The 23,776-nt window shown below is 37.5% G+C and overlaps 1 protein-coding gene across 6 annotated transcripts in view; it reads right to left on the bottom strand.

Annotated features, from left to right (window-relative positions):
* PTPRZ1 (protein tyrosine phosphatase, receptor type Z1) overlaps positions 1–23,776 on the bottom strand; it is a 130,529-nt gene that overhangs the window by 25,785 nt on the left and 80,968 nt on the right. For 4 of the 6 annotated variants that reach the window (NM_001389384.2, XM_015280868.4, XM_015280872.4 and 1 more), the window contains exons 9-13: positions 21,530–21,714; positions 20,644–20,770; positions 14,038–14,081; positions 7,785–11,343; positions 3,976–4,120 (exon numbers count right to left, since the gene is read on the bottom strand). In NM_001389384.2, coding sequence (NP_001376313.2) covers positions 3,976–4,120; positions 7,785–11,343; positions 14,038–14,081; positions 20,644–20,770; positions 21,530–21,714 — 4,060 coding nt within the window. The remainder of the gene's footprint in view (positions 1–3,975; positions 4,121–7,784; positions 11,344–14,037; positions 14,082–20,643; positions 20,771–21,529; positions 21,715–23,776) is intronic. The other 2 variants (NM_001199312.2, XM_015280889.4) reach the window with 1 other exon arrangement.

Raw genomic sequence — 23,776 nt, forward strand, 5'->3', positions numbered from 1 at the left:
GACTGGATGAATGTGAACACTGTAAGTTAAAATCTGTTTTTAATTTGCTTCTCCATGTGCAAATTTAATTATTCTTACAGAGGATTCTCAGCTCTTTTTCCATAAAATGAACACAGAATTCAAGATACTGGTTCAAATCATGGATAGGAAAATGAACATTCTCTGAAAGTTGCATTTCAGAGATACAGGGTGGCAGAGGAAAGTTAAAATTTAAATGATTGCTCAGGGATTTGCTTGTTACTAGGCTGGCAATTTCTGAAGCATTGCTGTCACGCAGCTTCTAGGTGCTGATATGCAGTACCTCTGCACCTAAATGTAACTGGAACTGCATTAGGAATTTGCTGTTCCCATTACTAGAGCTAGGATCTTACTGAGATTCATACATACTTGTTCAAAAAACAATATTGAATGGTGCAGTTCACACTGACAACTATTACCATTTTACTGTTTCCCAAACTCTTCTTATGTTAACCATCATAAAAACTGATTTGCACAAACTGTTTTACATTTCTTCCCATAAATCATTTCATTAGGTTCATTTGCATTGACCAATTCAATGAACTGTTCCAAAAGATTATACATATGTGTAAAAAATTTCCAGTATGTGAGCACAGAGAAACTTTCAATTTCAGTCACCTAAATACATAAGGTTAATTCAGGAAAATGGGAATGATGAAGCTATCCAGAAATGAGAAGAACAGAGGATGGAGATTCAAATATCCCTGCTGCATAGTGTACAAGGACACTAACAGATACTGAGAAGAATGGATAGATTCTATGCTTGGATAGAAAATTCTCTCTAAAGCTGTAAAAATAATCTGTCAAGGAGGCAAAGCCGTTACAAAGGCAAAAGAATCTTCTCATTTATTCCACTATAATCTTAATCATTCTAAAAAAAATGTAAAGAGAGTATATTTGTATCAAATTACAAACACTTGATGCACAAGACTACAGTAATTCAAAATGGTGCACATTCCTACTGGAAATCAGATACTCTTTAGACAGTATTATCATTAAAAGTTTTTATTCCTGTGGGAGAAATTAGTTTTTTATCACAAAAAGATTGAAATTATGCCTAATGAGATAGTGAAAAGATTGGGGAATTTCCTCAAGTGATGATTAACAATTTCATGTGAAAAAACACAAACAATCCGATACCAAAAAAACAACAAAACCCAAACAACAGATGGTAGAGAATTATTTTTCTGATACAAGTCACTTGAGTCAAGAACAAAATAATTTTGCCTTTTTTTTTTTTTTAACCTTGAAAAGCTGGAATTTGAGGCTTTTGGTAGCTATTTGGTTTTGAAACAATATATTTTTTAAAAAGGTTACTGCTATAGCATATTCCAATCAGGAGGTAGCACTTTTCTATCAAATACCCAGCTAGGATATACCCATGCATTTTTTATTTATTTTTTTAATATTCTTGGCAAAATAATATAGAATAACGTCGTGTAAATATAATCTTTCAGTTAACTTTAGTGAGTGAAAATAATTGGCTCACATAAAAGAAAAAAAGGTAGATACACATTATAAAAAGAAAACCTGTCAACTTACAGCAATTATTTCAAAATCAGCTAAACTTAGCCATGGAAATGCTTATAGCCACATAGCAATAAAGTTAACATCATGATTTTTCACAGGCTTTAAAACGAGGTGAGAGTCTTGGTATCTTTGGAAGAGGCCTATAAAGTCCTACCTACAATACACACAGCTTGTGAGTCATTCTGCTGAAATAAGAACTATGTTACTGGTGTTATCATAAAGCCCAAGAAAATTTTCTCAAGGATTAACAAAAAAAGAGCTCCATATTTTATTTTGTAGTACACGAGAAATACAGAAAAGATTAAATTCAACTTCAAGAAGATATTACTGCTAACGGGATTTTTGTTTTATTTTGAAAGACCTATGTTACAGAATTGTTCATTCCCAGAGAAGAAATACAAAATGAACACGATGTTATTTGACAAAAACAAGCTTGTAACATGTGTAGGATTACTAAAACTGCACTACACAATCTGGGTCTTAAAATGTGTAGTGTTCTTTGGAAAACAGAAGAGATTTGAAAGACTATTTAGGCTCAAGGATGAAACTCTTTGGAAGATGAGTATGAATGTTCATGTTGTGTAACATCAAAGATAGGAAAAGGCTCTCAATATGAAAGTGGTTAGCTAGAAATCCTGTGATGGAGATTATAACTATCCAACTAGATAAAAATCAAGAAATGTGTGCAATTCTTCCAGCAATTAAACACTTACTTGAAAAGTGGGAGAAAATCTTTCTGCACATTCAATGCTTTTAAGTGTTTTATCATGCCAAAGACTGGCTGTCTTATAAGGATGCTTGCCTGGAATGAAGGAAGCCTGAACTCAATTTCTTAAGCTTCGTCTGTTGAGGGATGGGATATGTTCTGTCCTGGGCTGATACAAACCAGTGAGGAAGCAAGAAGCAAAGCCAGTGAGCCAGACCCTGCCGCCACAGTCTAAAGATTACAGTAGTCAGGAGCTGACAAAGGCACTCTGGAATCTGGTTCCTGGTTCCTGCTCCTTTGCCACTGTTACACATTTTAGGTTAAGCAAGACTGGATAGATGAAAGAAAAAGAAGGAACAGGCTCTAGAAACCTTCCAGGAGCAAGGCTCTGCTCCTTACTGCTAGTTTATGTGTTAGTACTACACAAGCAATGATGAGATCAGGCCCCTGCAATCACAAAACAGCAAGAGTTTCTACAGCAGAGTGATGTGCAACTTAACACTCATCTCTTTCAGTCCACTATGTCTCTTCCTTAGCAACTCTCACCCTCAGGAAGGGGTAAGGGCTGTGTGTGGATTTTGGAAGTCTGTGAGAGCCTAAGCAGCCCTGTCCCTAGGAAGAATCCATGGCTTCATCTGCATCCAGTGAAGAAAAGCTGAAGACTTGAACACTGCCCCATTGCTAACAGGATTCCCAGTCAGCTCATAGCTTAGGCCAACTTGCATTATTGCATACAATGCCTGACACACTCTGGGGTTAGACCCAGAAACTGCCCCTGGCAGGGGATCTGAATACACCCACCTTGTTTCATCCCCTGGGAGGGAAGAGCCTTTGACTGTACGGATGCAATCTGTGTCATGCCTCAAGACTGCAGAAGAGTCCCTGGACCACCTCATTTCATAGAATAGGCTCAGTCTTTTGCCCTCAGTAGTTGTGTCTTCAGAACTCTTGTCTACCACCTCTCTTTAGCCTGACTTTTTTTTCTTATTTTCTTATCAAGTCAGAGAAAACATGCCCATGAGGGAACCTGAGCATGCATGCATACACAAAACTCATCTGCTTCATCACCTGTTGGATGGTTTCAAGGACTGGGAGCCAAAAATTCTCATTCTAAGACAGGCAGGATCGCAAAGCAGAACAATTTTTAGTCACTGAACATGAGAGCTACTCAGGATGTGATCTTAAAATATTGACAAACTACCTAATTTCTATCTCACATTCCACGTCAGCTACCTCCCATTCCTATGGTCCTTTATGAACTTTATTTATATGGTCCTGTTGATCGCAGATTCTTGTCTTAAATTGATAACAATTTATTTTATTTTTATTTTTTAATAGTTACGTAATTGAGAAAATAGGAAACAAACACATTCCATGCTATTTATTTTATTTCTTCCTCCTGTTCTTCCCAGTGTTCTGTTAACTCAGTTGGCTTCCAGCAGTAGTAAACAAAAGGAATTTTTACTAAAATCTCTCAGTATGGACATAAGGTATTTGTCATGTTTCAGCACTGCAATCAGAATGAATTGTAGTTGAGCATTTTGAATGAAATCATCCTACTGCTTTACGCCACTGCAGCTCTGGGAGCAAAACAAAGACACAGTGAGAGACAAGATCCAGTATCTCTCCTATAAAGCAGCTCAATAATGTCAATCACATTTTTCAAATCAGTGCTCTTTAGAACTGGAAAAACAAAACAAAACAACAAAGCAACAACTTACCTCCAGTATATGAGAATACCCACAAGAATCACTAGACAGATAAAAGTCAGGGCGGATACGACCACAAGTGGTATAACTGTCTTCTTCTCTGATTCCAGACTCTCAGCTAGACCGATACGAGACTCATGGCTACTATTACTTGCCTCTGCAGTCAGAGAAAATTGAAACAGTCCATGTTTAAATACTGACAAACACACAGCACGAGTGAAGGTGTCTTACAATGAGCCTACTTAATACCACTTACCTCACTTTTTCACTATGCACTGCAGAAAATGTATACATTTGCAAACCAGCTTACAGAAAATAAGCAGACAGAGGGTAAAGCAAAGTATTCAAGCTTTTGTGATTCAGCCTTCCAGCAGTGGAGACTTCTTTGTAAGAATAGCAGATTGTTGTTAAAATATAGGAGAAGAAAGTTTTTATTTTCATCTGTTTATTAGCTGAAAGTAAAATGATTTAAGGGATCTGAATTTATATTATTGGAATGTGTAAATCACACTGATATTAAACTGTCACTCACATAATGCAGATCACTTCTTGACTAATAATTGTGATTTTTTTTTTTAACAACAGAAAATCTCAGTGCGATTACTTTATTACACCTAAGCCTTCTGTAGTTTAACATGCTGTCCATTTGGTAACTGGCCCTGTAGAAAATCTAGTTTCCTTTAAATTCCATTGCAGCACTCCCTCCTCCAACTATAATGGAGCCAGAATTAAATTTCCTACCTCCATCTTTACTGGGAATCAAATTGTTATTTAGATATTATCTAGATTTCACATAACTGTCAGCCTTGTAATACTGGATGATGAAAATACTTGGGCACAGGAATCTGTATGAAGATTAAACTAATATATTTTATAAGCTCATTAAAAGAAGCGTACATAATGGTGCAGACTTCACTTTGGTCATCCCTCTGAAAGAAAACACTTGAAAACATAGACTTTGACACAAAAGAACTGATTCTTTTAAATCTGTGCAGCTGACTGTGATCTGTGACCATTATATGAGTCAAAATACAGACATAATCACTTCCACACTTTTTAGAACTAATCCCTAGATTTTCTAAGATAACTACATGTCTTCTGCTTTTATGAATTGTGCTAATACAATTAATGCTCTGTATGGGACAGGATATTGCTGTCTAGAAATCAGCTGCACTCCAGTGGGGTTTCAAGACCAATTCTGCATGACAGTTTTCAGACAAAAGGGAGGAGGGAATGTAGCCGGATCTGAAAAAAATACTGGCAAAAAGGCATAGGACCCAAATACAGTATAAAAAACCAAACACGATCACATAGCATAAGCTTCCAGGCATGTATCTGCTTTCATTTTCTTTAGTTTTTGGGCTTTCTATAAAAAGATGTCTAGGTCCTGATCTTACAGATATCCTCTTGGTTTTAGGTCAAAGTGCTCAAACACCCAAATCACTCACTGCTTTTTCAGTCCTGTATCTCCGTGTGCAAAGTGACTGCAGGCAAAAGAAAGGCTTCTGAAAATTTGTTGCCAAGCTTCTGGCAGGTAGGCTAAAATCAATACTTATTCAAGAGTAAACTACCTATCTGTATGAGAGATCAGAATACGATCCCTTTGAGGCATTCACATTCGCTTGTTCAACTCTGGAGTAATTCACAGGGTAAGACCCAGACTCATCTGTATGATAACAGGGCTCCTTCACACTGCATGACCAAGTCCTATTCTCGTACATGGGAAGAAGAGCAGTAGATATCTGTAGTGGTGCTTCTTGCTTGCTTGGCCATCGCTCCAACGATGGCAGCTGAACAGGGAGTCTCACCTACAGCAGATTCCCTACATCCTAACAATTGGCATGCATAGATCATGTGCATTATTCTTCATGTTGATTTCTCTCATGGTTTTTCAACTGAAGTTGAAAGGTTTAGGTAGCCAGAGAGGTCTTAAGGAGAAAGTCCTCATCCAGAACAGGCATGATTATGCATCAACAGCTATAATAAAGAGTGGGTAAATTTTAAATGACACTTTTTTCTGGAATAGTCAAAGTAAGAAGACATTTCATTAATTTTTGATGAATTCACAGTAATGTATACATAACTTCTTAGGGTTTTTTTGTGTGTGTGTGTTTTTTTTTTTGTTTTTTTTTTTTTTTTTTTTTTTTTTTTTGCTGTTGACACTTTGTGTCTGAGTTAAGCAAGGATATTTTTGATTTACAGGAGAACATGTTAGTCATGCTCACGTTTAATTTCCGGTTTTTAAAAGACAGCATTTGGGATAATTTATTGGAAAAAATAATGTACATGAAGTGATACTATATAATGTCTTTCAATAATACTTAGAAGATGAAATTTGTCTGTTGTACTGCTACTCTAGACACGTATAATCTTTTTGGAGTACTTTTCTGAAGTAACAGCTCAAGCTCACTGTTAACTAAAATGACACTTATCATGTAAATTATAAATCTTCAATGGGAAAATTCATTTCCATTTGTCACATCAGTTTTGAAATATTCTGTTTCTTTTTCTGATTTTTCAATAAATAAGTTTTGCAGTTCAAACCATGAGGTAACCACTTACCAACTGAACTAACTCACTTTTTGTTTCAGTTTCAGAGTGCCTAATTTGTTAGGACTAATAACAGTTTTGGCATGTTTTCTACTTTATTTCAATACATTTTCTATTTTTTTGTTTGTTTGTTTTGCATTTTTCACATTCTATCAGCTCCAATTATATAGTGTCAATTTGTCACCTTTTCATACTAGTATTCTGTTGTTCGCGAGCAGTACAACTTCATTTCATTTTGCTCTGTATTTGCAGGACTCAGCCTAGAATTTCACATGCTGTCTACACTCCATTCCGAACGGATTTAGTTGGATGATACTGCCCCCTACAGATGCTGTGAATATTTCAGTTCAATCTCCTTTTTAAAATACAAATTCACCTTGTTGGCTTTTTTCCCAAGCCATATTATTTTTTCTGATTTTACTTTTAGGTTTCCAATATGCTAACATGGAGAAATTCAAATTTCTTGCCTGAATAGTTCAAGTTTCCACAACAAATTTTTAAATGTAAAGGCAACGTGTTACATTTATCTGGTTCTTATATATGCAAGGTGCAGTTTTGCCTTCTGACCTCATCTTTGGAATCACAGTTCACAAAATCTCTCACTGACTTTAAGAGGAACAGTTAGGAAAAATATATATATGTGAAAAAGTACAGGAGAACCCAGCTCTTATATACTGGAAATAAGCAAAACTAGCACAAAAAACTCTGCATCTTACTGAAATTTGAAGACAGCATAAACAATAAGAATGAAGATGAATGTTTATGCAAATTAAGATGAATCAGAATCAAGCTGAAGCATCTTCTTCCTTGCTCAATACACCTTAGAAAATACAAAATAAAACATAAGGAGAAAATGTGCTGCCATAATTATAAAACAATCTCAGAGGCGTGTTTGCGCTGGTATAGTTTCCTCTGGTAATGTCTTTGTACAAAGAACTTACATCTCTTTTATACCTTTAAAACTCAAATTAAACCATTAACATTGAAACAAATTCTGGTCTTAGACTGTGCACCACCCAACTTCAGCTGATCATCCAAAAAGCAGAGCGCAAATCTTCCTACTGAAGAATCTCAGGTGCAGTTTGACATAGACAGAGGTGGCACCCACAAGTCAACCTGCTCAGCACGTACCCCTGCTCCCCAGTGCCTCCTTAATCACCCCCACTGGCCCTCTTCTCTTCTGTTATATACAGATAAACCTCATTCTCTACAGCACAAAAGTACCCCCTCACAGCTTCCCATGATATGCATTAGACTTATCCATAACTAACCTGCCTCAGAGATGTTGAATACTGATGAGTGATCACTAGTTACAGATGAAGCTGATGACTGTGATGATCCAGGAGTTAATTCTGAGTTACCTGCTTCAACTGCCCCTTCAGTGTCTGTCTCATTAAGGTCAGGAAAACTGAAATCTGTTGACGTTTCATTATCATTAAGGCTATCTGAGGTACCTTGGCCAGAACCACTTTCTTCATCACTTGTAAAAACAGCCCAAGACTTAGACTCTGATGTGTTTTGCAATGGGACACTAGAAGTTTGAACATGGTTCTCCAAAAATGTTGGGTCGTTGTGCTTCTCAGGTGTCACACTTGCTGTCAGAGATGGTACAGATGTATGTCTGTCCGTGGCATGGCTTATCTGCCTGTCTGATGCAGCAGTCGAAATTCTCTCTTCTTCTTCAGGTTTCTCAGAATGTGAGCTTATAATTAGGTTGTTATTGTTTACCTCTGCATTTTGTTCCTCTACTACCATATCCTCATCTTCTCTATGGGAAGAGCATGAGATACAGTTACTTATGGGGAAGCCATCGTCATACTCATCGTAGTCATCCTCAACTACAGAAGGCCACAAATCAGTACTGGACATGACACTGGGAGACAACCCAGAGGATTCTCTAGAAGGAACCAGTAACCTACTCAAAGTTACAGGGCTCTCACTTTTGGGAGGAGCAGCTGTAACAGAAATATGTGCACTTGGTAAAGGAAGGGTGTGATGAACAGACACGTCAGAATCAGAAACCACTGCGGGCATTTGCACAGGATCAAAACCAAATGGAGAACTTGAAGAGACACGGGCAGTCTCACTTCGTTCAAAAACGCTTGCAGAGGTACGGCTGTCTGGAGGAGTAGCTACATGTGGTAATGCATCAGTTGATAGGAAGGGAGTTGTTACTGCATCTGCTGCTTGGGGGGGAAAGGCATTTGTATTTTCTAAACTGGTCAGCTGGAACGAAACATCGCTACTGTACAATGAAGGCATAACCTGCTGAACATCTTCACTGTTAAACAAGCTGGATGAAACATACTCCTCACTTGCATAAGAAACAGATAAACCTTGAAGTGACGCTGTGGGCTTACTAAAAGTGTTTGACAGCATATCAGCAACGGAAGGTAGAGATGCAGAAGGCAGCATAGTTTCATTTGTAGCAGAACCTGGTGCCATTTGATGCAATATTTGGTCAAATGCAGAACTATCTTTATAAACCCTGGAGCTTTCAGCCAATATTGGATCACTCGGCACAACTGCAGCTGTGTTAAGCAGAGTGCCATCGCCAGAAGACTGGAAGGAGGACTGCAGTAAAGCATCATTATTTAATGTAGCTGAGGCCTCATAAAGGTACGGCTGAGTCGAGGATAACGTTTTGCTATAAGCAGGGGCAGAGACAGCTTGTTCTGAGATTGCACTAAGCATAGGTCTAAGCAAAGTGTCATCAGAGGCTGGAGATGTAACATGCAAAGGCTGAACGGAAAGGCGATTTTCTGTAAGTTTACTAATATCATAATCAAATACCTTAGCAGTGGGAAAAGCAAGAGAGACTGGAAGGATTCCCTTTGTGCTAGAAACAGGAAGTAGGCTTTCTTGCAGAGACGTGGTCTGCTTAATTACATCATTATTAGAAACAGATGTAGCAAGTTCAGGTATCACTTTACTTTCAGCACTGGAAGACATTTCACTTAAAGAAGAAGAAATTTGCAGTTCTTTCTCATCTCCATATACAACATCACCTTTTTGAAGCACCTTATTAACATCACTAAAACCAGATGATTCGTATGTAATTTCATCTACAGAATCAGAGGAAGAAGCATTATGTACTGTCAAAGTGTCTGTATCAGGCAAAAGGGACTCACTACCAGAGTATGCTTCAGACCAATCCATATCACTAGATAGAGAGCGCGTAGGCTGCAGCCAAGTGTCAGCTTGTGATGTTACAGAGGAAGGTTTATGCACCAGTACATTGTTATAGCTGCTAAATAAAGGATCCTGATGAAACACGTCAACAGAACCATGCACAAATTCTGCAGAGTCATAAGAAACAGTAAAGCTTTGGAGGGAGCCCACATTACTAGACAAAGCATAAGGATGTTCAGACATTGTAGATAGTACATGCACATTTAAATCACTGCTGGATGGTTCGACTTCAGAAAATATGTGAGTTCTATTATGACCAAATATCAGTGTCTCTGAAGCAGCATGAGTGGTCTGATGTGACACCACATCAGCATATTGAGCAAGGCTTGGCTGTATTAATGTATCACCCTCTGCCAAAGTCAAAGAAGCATGCAGGGACACCTTATCACTTGCAACAGCCGGAGTAGCGTTTTGTGGAAACATTTGAGAAACTGTGTACAGACGGTGAAACATTTTACTACTGGAGGAAGCAGAGGAAAATGTAAGCAAAGGTACATCATCATAGGAAGACAGGGTGGGTTCAAATGACACATCAACACTGGGAAATACAGGTGTAGCATGCAAGGTCACATCACTATCTGATGTAGCAGGGGTAGTGTCGAGCATCTGAGAGTCAAACAATAAAGGGGTGACTAGAGGAAACACTTCACTACTGTAGGAAGGTTGAAGAGGTATCTCACCATTATAGATTGGTTGAGTTGTCTGAGAGAGTACCTCACTGGCAGCAGAAGCAGAACCATATTCTCCAGAGCTTGAAGAGAGAGAGTGAGGTGGTAATTCAGCAGAGGAGAAAGCAAAGGTAGAATAATGTGGCAATTCTAAATCCACATCTGACGTGTCTTGTGAAACCACTGGGCTGCCGGAATAGGGCACTGTAGCTGGCTTTAATCCCTCTACGTAATCCTCAGTGTAACTGGTCTGAGACAAATGACTGCTATCCATTGTACCAACAGGCTGACTTGTCAGCTCCGTAGCATTCCGAAACCACAAATTTCCATCAGTGGAAGATGTATGCTTTGGAGGCTTATCAGAGCTTGGGGGTGCTGCACCTTCTGAAACATGTGTAACAGAGCCTTGATAAAGGACATCCTGCATGCTTATATCTGGGCTTCCGGAAGGAAGGATGTCTTCTTGGGAGGTCTCCTCTGTAACCAGATGTGCTGAAGAAGTGGTGAGAACTGAACTCCAAAAGTCATCAGATTCCTGATCAGGTTTAAAAGGAGACAATAAGAAATCTTCACCACTATGGCCTGTAGTAGTTATCCTGGTTGGTTCAGTGCCTGAAGAAAGGTATATGTATTCTTCTTCTATGCCTTTGGTGGAGTCAGTGAATTGAGCAGGAATTTCAGTAATCGTTTGGGATTCCAAAAAAGCATCTTCTTCTTCAGAGGTTTCACTGACAGGTGGAGAAGTAGGATAATAAACTGCTTTGAAAACCTCATCCTTACCAGGCAATTCTTCTCTTGTTAAGTATCTATTTATTTTAGCTTCATTAGGTTTTGTCCCCATGTTTTCTTGGCTGTAGCTTGATGTAGTCATCTGGAAATCTTTCCTCTTTATTTGTTTTATTGCACTGTCAGTGCTAGGAATCACTGCAGTTTCCTCATCCACCTCTGTTTCTTTTTCATCAGCTTCATCCTTTGAAAAAATATCACAGCCGAAGACAATTAACAGTGTTTATAGACACCACACACAAATGAAATCCAAAGTTGCAATGATATATTTATCTGGCTTCATAAAAACAAAAAGGACAAAACATCTGACACCTTCGAGAATACTGTCGGCAAAATATTTAGTTACAAGAATAAGTATCCTCTTCGCTTGAAAATACTGCCTATTTGCCAGAAAAACAAACAAAAATCTGTGCTTAGTAACTTCTTAAATGTATGAGAAACCACTTGCAGTATTTATCATTCATAAAGGTCTACATCTTTCTAATAAAATGCAATTGTATTTGCAGTACACATCAAAGAAAAATGACTTTACGATCAGGATATTTTAGAGGGTTGCACTAATATTCTGATATTGATTGAACTGTTATAGTAACAGAATATGGTCTGTGTTTAAATGTGATGAATCATCGTTTCCTGGACAATATGATTTCAAGATGTAAAAGATCTTCATACAGCAGAATCAAAGGTGTTATGAGTGATAACACCTAGTTCCTGTCACTGACCCTCCTTTGCTGAACACAAATGATAACTTCTAAAAAGTCTACATTAGGGTTTTGACTTTTAAGGTTAGAGCTAAGAAATAGATAAATCGATAAACTGATAAATAAATAAATACATATGTGTATATCTAAACACAGTCTCCCTATCCCCAACTTTCCTTGAGCCAAAAGTAGTGTGGAATCATGGCAATTGCTCATGAGAGGCGGTATTTTGACCAAGTACATAGGTGCCACAAGCTTTGTGCCATACCCAACTCTGCCAACTGCAGCACAGCTCTGCACAAGGTGCATGACTGCAAACTAGACCGAGGAGTACCCTCAGCTGCTGAAGAGACTTGATTTTATAAGTACACATAGGCCTAATAGATACCAGCAGGAGAAAGCCTCACACAAAATGGAAACAGACTCATAGAATGGCTTGAGTTGGAAGGGACCTTGAAGACTATCTAGTTCCAAGCCCTTGTCTGTGGGCAGGGATGCATCCACAGCTTCTCTGGTCAACCTGTCCCCATGCCTCATCACTTTATTTATTCCTATTAACTAATCTAAATCTTCCCTCTTTTAGTTTAAAGACATTCACCCTTGTCCTATCACTATTAGATCGTGCAAAATGGTGCTCTCCAAAAACAGTTTAAACTGTTCTTCTTTTGAAGACATGGCTTGATGATGTGCTAGTAGGTAGTGGTAATACTAGTTTCTACTGCATTTTAGGCTGAATTGATGACCTCCTGCACTGAAGTGAGAAAGACACTGTAGAGAGACGAATGCAAAGTCAACAGCCTTGGAAGGAAGATGCCCAAAACAAATTGTGACTGAACAAATTATTAACTAGGATACACGGTTAATAATAACCTTTAACTTTTATTCAATCCTATCAGAGCGAAGGCCTTAATCACCAGACTACAGCTGTGCTTCACACAGAAGTCCCTTTCTTTCAAGAACATCTACTGCACTCACCATACAGGGGACCTCAGACATGACTCTCAGATATGGATTTCATATCCTCAAACCAAGGCAGGACTGAACAGCCCCTCGTTTGTGAAGACCTGTCTTCTGAAGGGCAATGCCTGCACTTTTAAATTATCTTGGTTCAAGTAAAGTTATTGACTAAGTTGACATGCACTAGTGCTCAGCTACTGTCCTGACAGAGGCAATATAGTAACTTGAATATGTAATTCACATCAGTATAGAGAAATAACTATATTATTGATTAGTCAGCTTTGCAAACAGAAGGGAGGGTAAACAGGTAGAAAGTTAAGAACAAGCTATATATCTCCATTTAACTAACAGCGACATGCCACACAAAGAAAATACTGTGGTCAGAGACCGAAACAGTAATTTTTCTGAGGGATTACTTGATATCAGTGTAGATCTTACTGAAGGAACTGTCCATGTTGTAAAATTTGTACTGATCTGAGTTAAAAATTTCATTGTGATATTTTCATCTCTCTCCTTGCTGGGACATGAGAAATCAAGTTAACAAATATAGAAATAAAATTTAAATTCTGCAGAAGATATCATAAAAGACATCCCAAATGGTGTGAAATAAGGTTATATTGTAAGCTTTAATCTCTAACTTGAATTCAAGATGTAAGGGTAACTGAGCCTCCAAAATTTTGGAATTCCATGATTCGAAATGATAGCTGTTAACCTCAATCAACAGCAGACACACACAAATCTTATTTTAAAGGACAAGTGCCTTCCTCCCGTACTTTAGTTTACCACATGATAAGATTTACCTGCTATAAGTAAGACCAAGACAGATTTATCTTTAAATAATTCTAAAAAGCTTAATAGTACATGATAACTTTGATTCTCCTAAATTCCTGGTTTCGTCATTGAATTCACTCAGAAGTAAGAGTAACTTGATGTGCTATTTTCAAAAATATTTCAGCATATACTGTAATTTCCCACAATTCTCCATGTATCTCAAGCTCCAGATAACTGTGTAGGTAGGGAGGTATCCCTAGAGTTACCTAGGGAGAAATAGATCTGAAAGTGAATGTTGTATGTGCATACATACGCATGTATGTATAAATGCAGACAATACATTCAGTTGGTGACAAAGACCTGTAAATCCTTACAGAATATCAACTTTATTTTGTTGAAATGTGTGTATCACTTTGAAATACTCTTTCAAAAGTAAATTAATGCTATACCTCATAATCTTCAGTTTCATTCAGTTCAGGAATGAGGTCAGTCTCTATAAAACAAAAATACAAACCATATCACCGCACATTTTAAATTCACAGAATTATTAATTCTGCAAGGACTCAGTTGATTAATTAATACATTTATTGTGACTCAGTCTAAAATATTTTATGGGATTGTGTTTGGAGAATTGTCCAACTAACTGGAGAGAGCACTAGCTTTAAGGATAGCAGTACTCATCTAGACAGGAGACTTTCTGCTGCAACAGTTCTGACTGGCGCTAATTTGATACTCCATTACATGTTGGATCTGCACTACGGAACCACATCTAAGTTTATGAGAATACTGTCTACAAGAAATCAAAGTTTAATATAGAGCAAACAGTAAACAGAAAAAGTAAGCCTGGGAATCAACTGTTTCCCTACTTTTACCCTGAAAGTTTCAAACACGCTCTTGTAAAACAGTCTGTTCTATAATTTTCATACAGAAAATTCCTCATCTGTGCGCCCATGCTTGGAGTTAAGTGCTAGTGCAAGTCATGCCATCATATTCAGCATGCAGTAGGCTGGCATCTACTTCTGTCAGGGCAGGCCAAAGAGACCCACCCATTCTTATAGCCAGTGCTTAAGGTCTTCTTCAAACTCACTCTCATCTTGCTTCAGTGAAAGGACCAGAACCTAACTGTATCACATTCCACAAATCTGGGGATAATAAGAAGGTATTGGGTACTGTACTAAAACTTCTAAGGCCTTCCTCACTTTTTATAAATAAATAGCAACTGTAGCAGAAGCAAGAATTCATGTGAAAATCTTTCTAAAATTTCAAGGTAGTCTATCATCTTCTTTCTCACTGTCTTGTTGCCTTCTGCAACACTGTCTTTTTGACCAATGCAGTATTCTGGTTGTGAGAGTGGTCAGCAAGAGAGGCTTCAAAGCAGGTTGTGAGAAACCTTCAAATCTCTGGTAGGAACTGGCATGGCCTCAAGTGATGAAATTTTACACCTTTCCACAGTGTTAACTCATTTCACTGCTCTCTTCAGCCAAAGAAAAGCACATTCCCTTTCTGGATCTTTCTAAGGCTTTGTCCTAAGCAATGCTGTCAAGCCCTGCCTATTTATCAGTGCTGGCATGTATTCTGAAGCTGATTTGCACTGTGAAAATGCCAGTCTCTTAGCCTGGGAAGTGATTCTAACAATAACATCCCTCAGAATTGCATGTCTGCAGCTCCTCAATGATTCCCAAATGTAGCTGTCTCCATACAATAGTATAAAGATGTCATTTCCAAACTTCTAATTTCTGCAAAGTCGGGCGGGGTGTTAATTTGTATTCTGTAAGGTCTGTCCACATCTATGTTTCCAAAACTTTGAGACATATATTATATGCAACATACAATTAGGTAAAATTTATCACATTAACATGCTCAGTTTTTTCTATAGATTCTAGTATGTAAAAACATTTTGACGGAACCATCAGAAAAAGTTTCATAAATTCTTTTGTAACTAAGTTTATAAATTACCAAGCACTTGGTAATTGGTAATGAAATAACCTTTTATTAATGAGATAGAGAAAAACGATCTTACCTCTGACTCCTGGAAGCCTAGGAGGCTCCGGGGCAGGGAGGGGAGAGGAGGGGAGGGGAGGAAGGGGTGGAGGAGGAGATAATGATATTCCCTGGCTTCTCAATGATAGAAATCAAACATCATAAGACATTAATTTAGACCCATATATTATGCACTCAAAAACATTTCTGTAAAGAAAAATAATACAGAAAAAAATGCTATCTATTCATTCTATGGTCACTAGTGTTGAGTTGAGCTTTAATTGGACTTCATGAGAAAAATAAAAATTGTTGATTGTGCTACATTATACAACAAGCTACGTGCCCCCTCCTTCCAGAAGCAAGAAACTCAAGTTTCTCACTCTTGCCTCTTATGGAGAGGTATTCATATACACACACACACATACAGTTACAGATAAATAAACAAAACTAAATAGTCAGCCATTTTACCAAGATAGTTTAATTTGGGTTGGTTACAAGAGCGTATTTGTCAAAAGCCTTAGAGACACACACTTATAGAAGTTCTGTTAACTCTGCTGCTGTGATTTTTATTTGACAGCATTTTATACAGATGTGCTAACAGCCACCTACTGATCAGAACAATCACCCCCCCAAAAAAAACCCATTGATGTAGGTTGATGAACAAGCTTGTTTATTTCTTCTGGAACCACATATTGCGTACTCTAGACCTTACATTTCAAATAGTTAAATCATTAGTTAGAAAGTTCTGAAGTTATCTTTTCACATAATAGTGCATTTTAATGACAGACGAAGAAAGGACAAAACAAAGACAAAAAAGGGAAATTCCCTGCATTTAAATCCAAAGCAAATCTTTAAAAAATCTCTTAAAGCAATCTGATTTGCAGCTGTAAGAATAACAGGCACATCATAAATTCTTTCCCATTCTGTACTGTCTTATGCAATAAATGCCACTTAAAAAAAAAAAAGTAAGGCCTGTTTCTTTCATTTGAATTAGTTTTCAGATGTCTACATTTGTATCGTATAAAACTAGAAAAAAGCATCCCCTAAGTGAAACATTTGTGATATGCTTAGTGCTTTTTTAGGACAAAAATTACTCACAAAGACAAGTTACAACAAAACAGCATAGTTAGACCCTCACAAGTCATCACTGACATTATGATCTGCATTTGAGAGCCACATCCTAGAATGACTTTTGATAAAAACCAACCAGCTTCTCTACACGGGAAGATGAGAAGAGAGATATATTCTTATTTTCATGCCCTGTGTCAGTAAAAGCATGTAAGTATCACTGATATTAATGACAACAAACTACTGCAGAACTTCCAGAGTTGTACAGATGTTATCGAGAGAGTCAAAGCATGCATTCAGATAATGAAAATCCAGTTCTAATACCAAATGAAAAACTGGTAAATGAAAGCCGGGCTTTCATCAAAGTTGACCAACGCAATCTACCAATACACTCCATTCTCAGTGGACGCTGGGTAGCTGTGTCAAGGGGAGCACTCACCAACTGTCACTAACTGGAAACTGGAAAAAAATCACACGTGCACGCACACTTCACCACAAGCTGAAATGCTGCTGCTCAGAACAGTTCAGGTAAAAAATCCAAATGCAGAAGTCTCAAATATGATCACCTGTGTGATGTCATATCAGAAACCAGAATGATTTCAGAAATCTGCATGGGGGACAGAAGTTATGGCCTGGAGGTTTACACCTCAGTTGAGGACCACACAGGGTGGGGACAAAGCATGAGAAACGCCTTCCCCTTCCATCATCTCAAACAAAAAAAGGCTAAAACAATGGTCCTGGGTTTTCTGAACAGCAGATTTGTGTTGCACAGGGTACTGAAACTTCCCTCTTTACGAGTGGCCACTCGAAGGGCTGAATTCTTCCCAGAAAAAGGGCTCTCAAGTCCCATTTTAATTTTTAACGTGAAGACTAATTGGTCAGGAGGTGACTGCAGTGAATTTCATCTTAATTAAACTGGCTTACTCAGAGTAAGACTTGAATACAAAACTTTTAGTTTATGTTTTATGTGAGTCAATTTTATTTCACGTCTTCATGGTGAAGATAACTTTTCTTTCATAAATTCACAAGCAGGAGCTCCAAGAAATCCCCTTTTGCCTCAAGATCTATAAAGCAGATCACAAAACCAATTTGATGTTATAGTTGTAATCATCAAGTAGCTCTGAACAAATCTTTCTCATTAGATATTTACATTGTCAGATCTCTGCCATTCCATATTTGCAATATTAAATATGAAAATATTTGCAAAATTTGCAGTGGTTAATTCAGATGTAAATAATTAGTAAAAATAAGTACGTAAAGAAACAATATTAGAAATGAATGGAAGTTTTTTGCCTTTTTTTTTTTTTAATTTTGAAATTATATCCAGAGCTAAGATAGCACTTATAAAATGTACCTGTAGAGCAATATACACTCCTACCAATCACACTAATTATATGGAAGGAGTCTTCCCTGAACTTTCTTCATCCAGCACTTTCAGATATACCACTGTGAAAGTGTCAGACTAAACACGAAGCACTTTAACAACTTTCTGTCAGTGTCAGATAGGAAGCATCACAAAGAAACAGCTTCTCTGAAACACAGAGAAAGTTCATTTTTAATGTTAAACCTCTCCTTTTTTGTTAAAAATTGAAATTTCCTTGAAAGAATTCATTTGACCTGTAATAATCTGCCTCCATTTTGAAGCTCTTGAAAACTAAAAGAAACACCTTAGGCAGGCCCAAAAACACTACAGATTTTCAGAGCTGTCTGAAATATGAAAAAAGGTGTTTCTAATTTACAGTTTTGATATGCAATTTGCTTATCTCTCCTCTTCACAATGCTTTGTTTTTTGAAAAAAAAAGAAAGAAAATTTGGAATCAGAATATACTTACAAAAGTTAATTTGCTTCATTGCCACATTAAGGAGACGTACTTAAATGCTTAATTGGAAGAAAGCACAAAAATACCATTTCCACAGTTACGTTAACGTGCTCACGCTGCAGACAGGTACATCCATACATTATTATTTCTCCTTGTTATCCTTGTGTCATATTCTGTGTTTTCTTTCATAAAAAATGTAAATTAGTATAAAACTTATTTTTACAGTCAGGAGAATATCAGACTTGCACTCAGAACAGCTAAATATAACACTTATTGCACCAACTTCTCTTATCATATAATACGAATCTCAGAAAAATTTCTGCAGAGATGCTGGAAGGTGAAAGGAGTTTTCCAGTATGTATTCCCAAAGGGAGGCACTGACTTTCCCTTCTCCTGACATGAATGCAAACCCACTGCTGCCCTGAGCAGAAGAACAGCATGGCTGCAGTGCTCACATCTGCTGCTGGGCAGCTGAAGGCCACCAGACACACAGCAGCCTCTCCCTGGGTTTGGCCCTGGCAGCTCTGCCTGCAGGCCAGGTGTGCTGTGCTGTGCTGTGCTCCCATAGATGGAGCTCCATCCCCTGCCCGCCTCTGCTTCCACCTTTCCTTCTGATGGAAGTCATGGCACATAGCAGGGTGGTATGCAACCAGATCTGACAGTAGGGATGCAGCAGTAGTGGTATTTAATGTTCTTCTTTTTTTTTTTTTTAACAAATTATTTTATTTTTGCTATTTTCTGAGCTTCAGAAGCTGTGATAGCAGCACTGTGCTAACTGCATTTGTTGGCTTTGCTCATGTTTAATAGTGAAACACTGAGCTGTTTATTTCTGACTCCAAGGATGTGGAGACGTGTGAATGAAATCTCATTTCAGAAAAAAATTCAAACACAAAGTAAGCAAATTTTGGAAAGGAAATTGAGAGATATAGGGGCTAAGAGGGAGACAAAAGATAAACAGGAAAGTGAAATGTCAGAACTTTGTCGTGGACCTGCAAAAACTGAAGATAAAATGGAAATTCTCATAGATATTAGTATAAGACTGCAGAAATATGTGTTTAAGAGGCAAAGCAAATGTTTACTGAAAGATCGTATGTGCTACATGTGAATCTGCCTCCCCTTCCTTCAGATAATATTATTTTATGCCTTTTACCACTGTCAGCTCTCAATTGATGCAGGAGAGATCATCAAGAACCATCTTCCTTCTTGCTCTAAAGAAATGTGGTTCCCTTGAAATGAGAAACTAACCTGTTTCCCAAGTACACCACAGTACTGCTAAGGACTCTGCTGCAGCTGAACTGATGTAACCACACGTAAAATTGAACATACACAATCCACAAATAAACAACCATAACCTGAGTCCTCAAATTATTATTTTTTTAAAAAAAGAAAGAAAAAGTGTTTTGCTGCATGATCAGAAAGGTTTTGATTTGTTCCTATGATTAACTACAGGGTTCCTAATTCAGAACACAGCTTTCACTAACTTTGATAAAAACAGGGTTTTATGCTAAAACTTCCACGGAGTGTAAGGAATTATTAAGGACAAAGTCAAGCTCCATGCTACAGTGTCACATTATTTCATATTTACCAGCAGGCGGAAGAGGTGAATCTGGCTGTGCAATCAGTGAGATTTGGTTGTTAGGCCTTTTGATTTTTTCGCGAGGCAACATTAAGAAGCGAGGGAATTCCATCACCGCAAGTGCTTTGAAATCAAACTCCAAGTAAACATACGTAATCCAATTGCAAAATAAATTGATACGGGTTTTTAAGTCATACATCAGGTTTGCTTCTCGTTTCCTTAACACTTTGGCAATGTAGGTAATTAATTTGGGGAGTCAGGAGGATGCTCGAGCCATAGGGAAATAACACCAAGCACGGCTTTATTTCCCTACGTTATATTCCTAAGAGATACACTTGTGAGATTTGAAATGAGGTAGGTGCTCTTCAAAATATTTTTAGTTAAAAACATTAACATGCAGTCTTTCGTGGGTAATGTTTACAAGGAATGGAGAATTATATCATGATAAAATATCAGTAGCAAAGAACAAGCTGAAGGTTAACTGCAGGGATTTTGAAATTTCATTTAAGCATATTTTGACAGTTGCACATTTTACTGGTTTGCAAATAAACTACTACTCTAAATAAAGATTTTCAGTTAAAAGTGATCGCTCGGCTCAGAGGAACACTTACCTTGGTCCTCTAAAGGCATATCAACAATGACTTGGTCACTGTATTTTCCGTGCAGACCATTAGAGCAAACAGCAACTATCTGAAGAACATAACTTGTATTGGGCAGCAGATTATTTAGAATAGCTCCCTAAAAGAAAAACCATGTTTAATCATTTACTTGCAAATACGTATCAAATATTTGGAAATGTTAAGATTTTTTCATAACACATTTTTCTTATGAATCACAAAGATCCTTTTGTCCTATGACTCTTACATTCACTCTTCACATTTTACTGTCAAAAAATACTCTTCAGGCGATTTAAAAAGATTGTGAACTTTTAAATGGAGAATACCAAAGTGCACACTTGTTTAACAATGAATACTAGTTTAGGTAATCATTTCAGGTAACATTATCACTGATAAGCTTATGAATATTTGAAGAGGCTAACAAGAACAGATCACATTAGTGAAATACCATGAAGCAGTAAATCAGTAACTTAATACTTATAGCAGTATGATTGTATTGAATCTAATTAGCTGCTAGCATAGGTAATTCTTTGCAGACCAGTGAGCAATGAAGTACAGATCACTATTAATTGACTAAGGGGTTTACGGCTAAGGAGCTCTGAGCTTGACATGGTCATATACTTTTGGGAACACTACAGGCAAATCAGAACAGAACTCCAAGAAATTTCTCTGCCTGTGGCCAAAAGAGGCTTTTCTTTTTTTTCTATTTTTAATTGTCTCTGTAGCTTCAGAGCCAAGGAGAGAAGCACAGCTTTTGTGAGCTGCAGCCAAATAAGTAATTTTTTTATTAAATTAGCTTCCAGCTACCTAAACCCTTAGAATAATTAATGGCTGCTTTGCCATCACTGCTTTGAATGAAACTTGAAGAGTTCACAGTTACCAAGTCCTGATACCCATCTGTCAGAAACTCATGCTTAGTCTGGTCTTCTCCATCCAACTGTTGATAAAAGACAGCAAACTTCTCAATCATGGTATCATACACAACCCGAGGTCTTTCCCACGTAACCAGAAGGCTGGTATAATTCTTTGGATCAGATTGGACATTTTCAGGTTCTGAGCTGCAAACTGAAAGGATAATAAAGAATATGATATTTATTAAATGGTAGAAATTGGTCCGAAGATCTTGATCCGTTTCCCATCAAAATTACTGAAAGTCTTTAATGGGCCTCATTTTCAGCTTTCTACTAAAATATCTGAGATGGCATGCACTATCAAAAGATATAGAGTTCTAATACTAGCTAAGCAAAAGCAAATTAACTTGAGACCTCTTTTTCCCCCCTCTTTTTAACATCGCATTTTGAAAGAGATTTGTGTCCAGTTCCTTGTAGCTTTAGAAGAGCTGCGCACTCTCCCAACAGCTACAATAGATCACAATATGTAACAGATTGTTTTTAAAGACTGAAGATAAATGTATCATATTTGAATTTTGAATCTTTTAATAGAAGAGACAAAAGACAAATAGGGAGAGATAAGAATGTATAAGATTAGCAGGTAGTTATTTCATTTGACTACATTTCACCATCTAAACATCTACTGAAGAAGTCCAGTAAGAGGCACCAAGAAAGTCAGTGTAAACCAACAGGTCTGAGTCTACCCCACGTCTCTTGCCCTTTCATACCACCTTCCAACCAGAACCTCCTTTGCCTTCATGTAGCTTGAAAAACATATGTAGGTAGCAATGGCTCCCAAGAGGGAGGTTGAAAGAAGTGGGGAGAAGGAGGTAAGAGGTACTTTGAGCTTGGCAAAGTGAGAATGCTCTTCAGACATTGCCAGCCTGCTCCTATCATCATGTCCTAAGCATTGCCCTGGATATTCCAGCTTGTTGCATTCCAAACCCACTCAGGCACACCTTCTTGGTAAGCCTGGACCTCACACTCCAGACAAACTCTGGCCAGACAGCTATTTTTGCGTGTCTTCCAGTTTTCCCCCAACACTTCATTTTTCATCTTATTCAAATAAGCTGAATCTTCTGATACATCTCTAGATATACAGATACACTGACTACCAGTGTGCCAGAAATGTGCTGAAACTTCGTCATTTCTTGTTCAAATCACCCAGGTACCTGTGTGAAGCTTGAAAGTAATACACAAGGTCAAGGTAGATTAACCTCTGTGAATAAATCGCTCCAGCAGAAAATGTAAATTATTTATCTGAATGTCACTGAAAAATGACTGACAGATTGTGATACAGGAAAAAACAAACCAAAACAATATATAGCTGAATCATTCATGGCTGCTTCGAGTTTAGGCTGAGAACATTTTCCTTCCTTGCTCTCAGCATCTCTGTTAGTGTGAGACATGGAAGTGATTAATGTCAAAAGTCTTCCCTAATTTTTGGTTTCCAACTGAAGATTACAGCAGCCAGATATGAGCTGGCATACTGGAATGAGGGCCAGGAGTCCCTAACATTTACTGTTATAAATCCCTTCTCTTATATGTTTGAAACCGCAGATGCTAAGGACTGTGGTTGAAATACTGAGTCTAGATTTCTGCCTCTTTCTTATTTTTTGGGCATTTCCTATATTTGGGCATACCCATACTGAATTTCCTTTTCTATTTGATTTTATATATACTTAAAAGAATATTATTCAATCTACTGTTTCATTTATTACTTTATTGATATATTTTTTCTATTAGACAAGTCCAAATAACTGATGAGAATATACGAAAAATATCATTTAATTAAATATTACACAGGAAAATGTTTCTATGGATATTGCAAAGTTTTAACCGGACTTTTGCACAAGTAATTCAATGATCGTTCCCTATTGGTAATAGAGCAGAAAACATTTCTTGAATCTAAGAACATGTTTAAATCAAACTGTGAGTATCTAACAAAAAGCAAGGAAAGTTATCCAGTTAATAAGGAAAGCAAGAGATGTAGATTCTTTGGAATTCCCATAAAGGAAGCAAATGTCATGATACTACAATGTTCTTTGGCCGCCAATACCACTATTAGAAAAGATATCCCACTAACTTTGCAATTTACCACTCGAACACCAGAGGGCATTCAATACTCAGTATTTTGAAAGAGATTTCTTCCAGTCTGTATGCAGGTGGGAAGTTGTACGAACTCCGGTTTGAATCATTTAATGGAAGATGTGCGATTTTTGTGTGTGTGTTAACAA

Source organism: Gallus gallus, chromosome 1 (genome assembly GCF_016699485.2).
Source record: "Gallus gallus isolate bGalGal1 chromosome 1, bGalGal1.mat.broiler.GRCg7b, whole genome shotgun sequence".
In the NCBI taxonomy this organism is placed as follows: domain Eukaryota; kingdom Metazoa; phylum Chordata; class Aves; order Galliformes; family Phasianidae; genus Gallus; species Gallus gallus.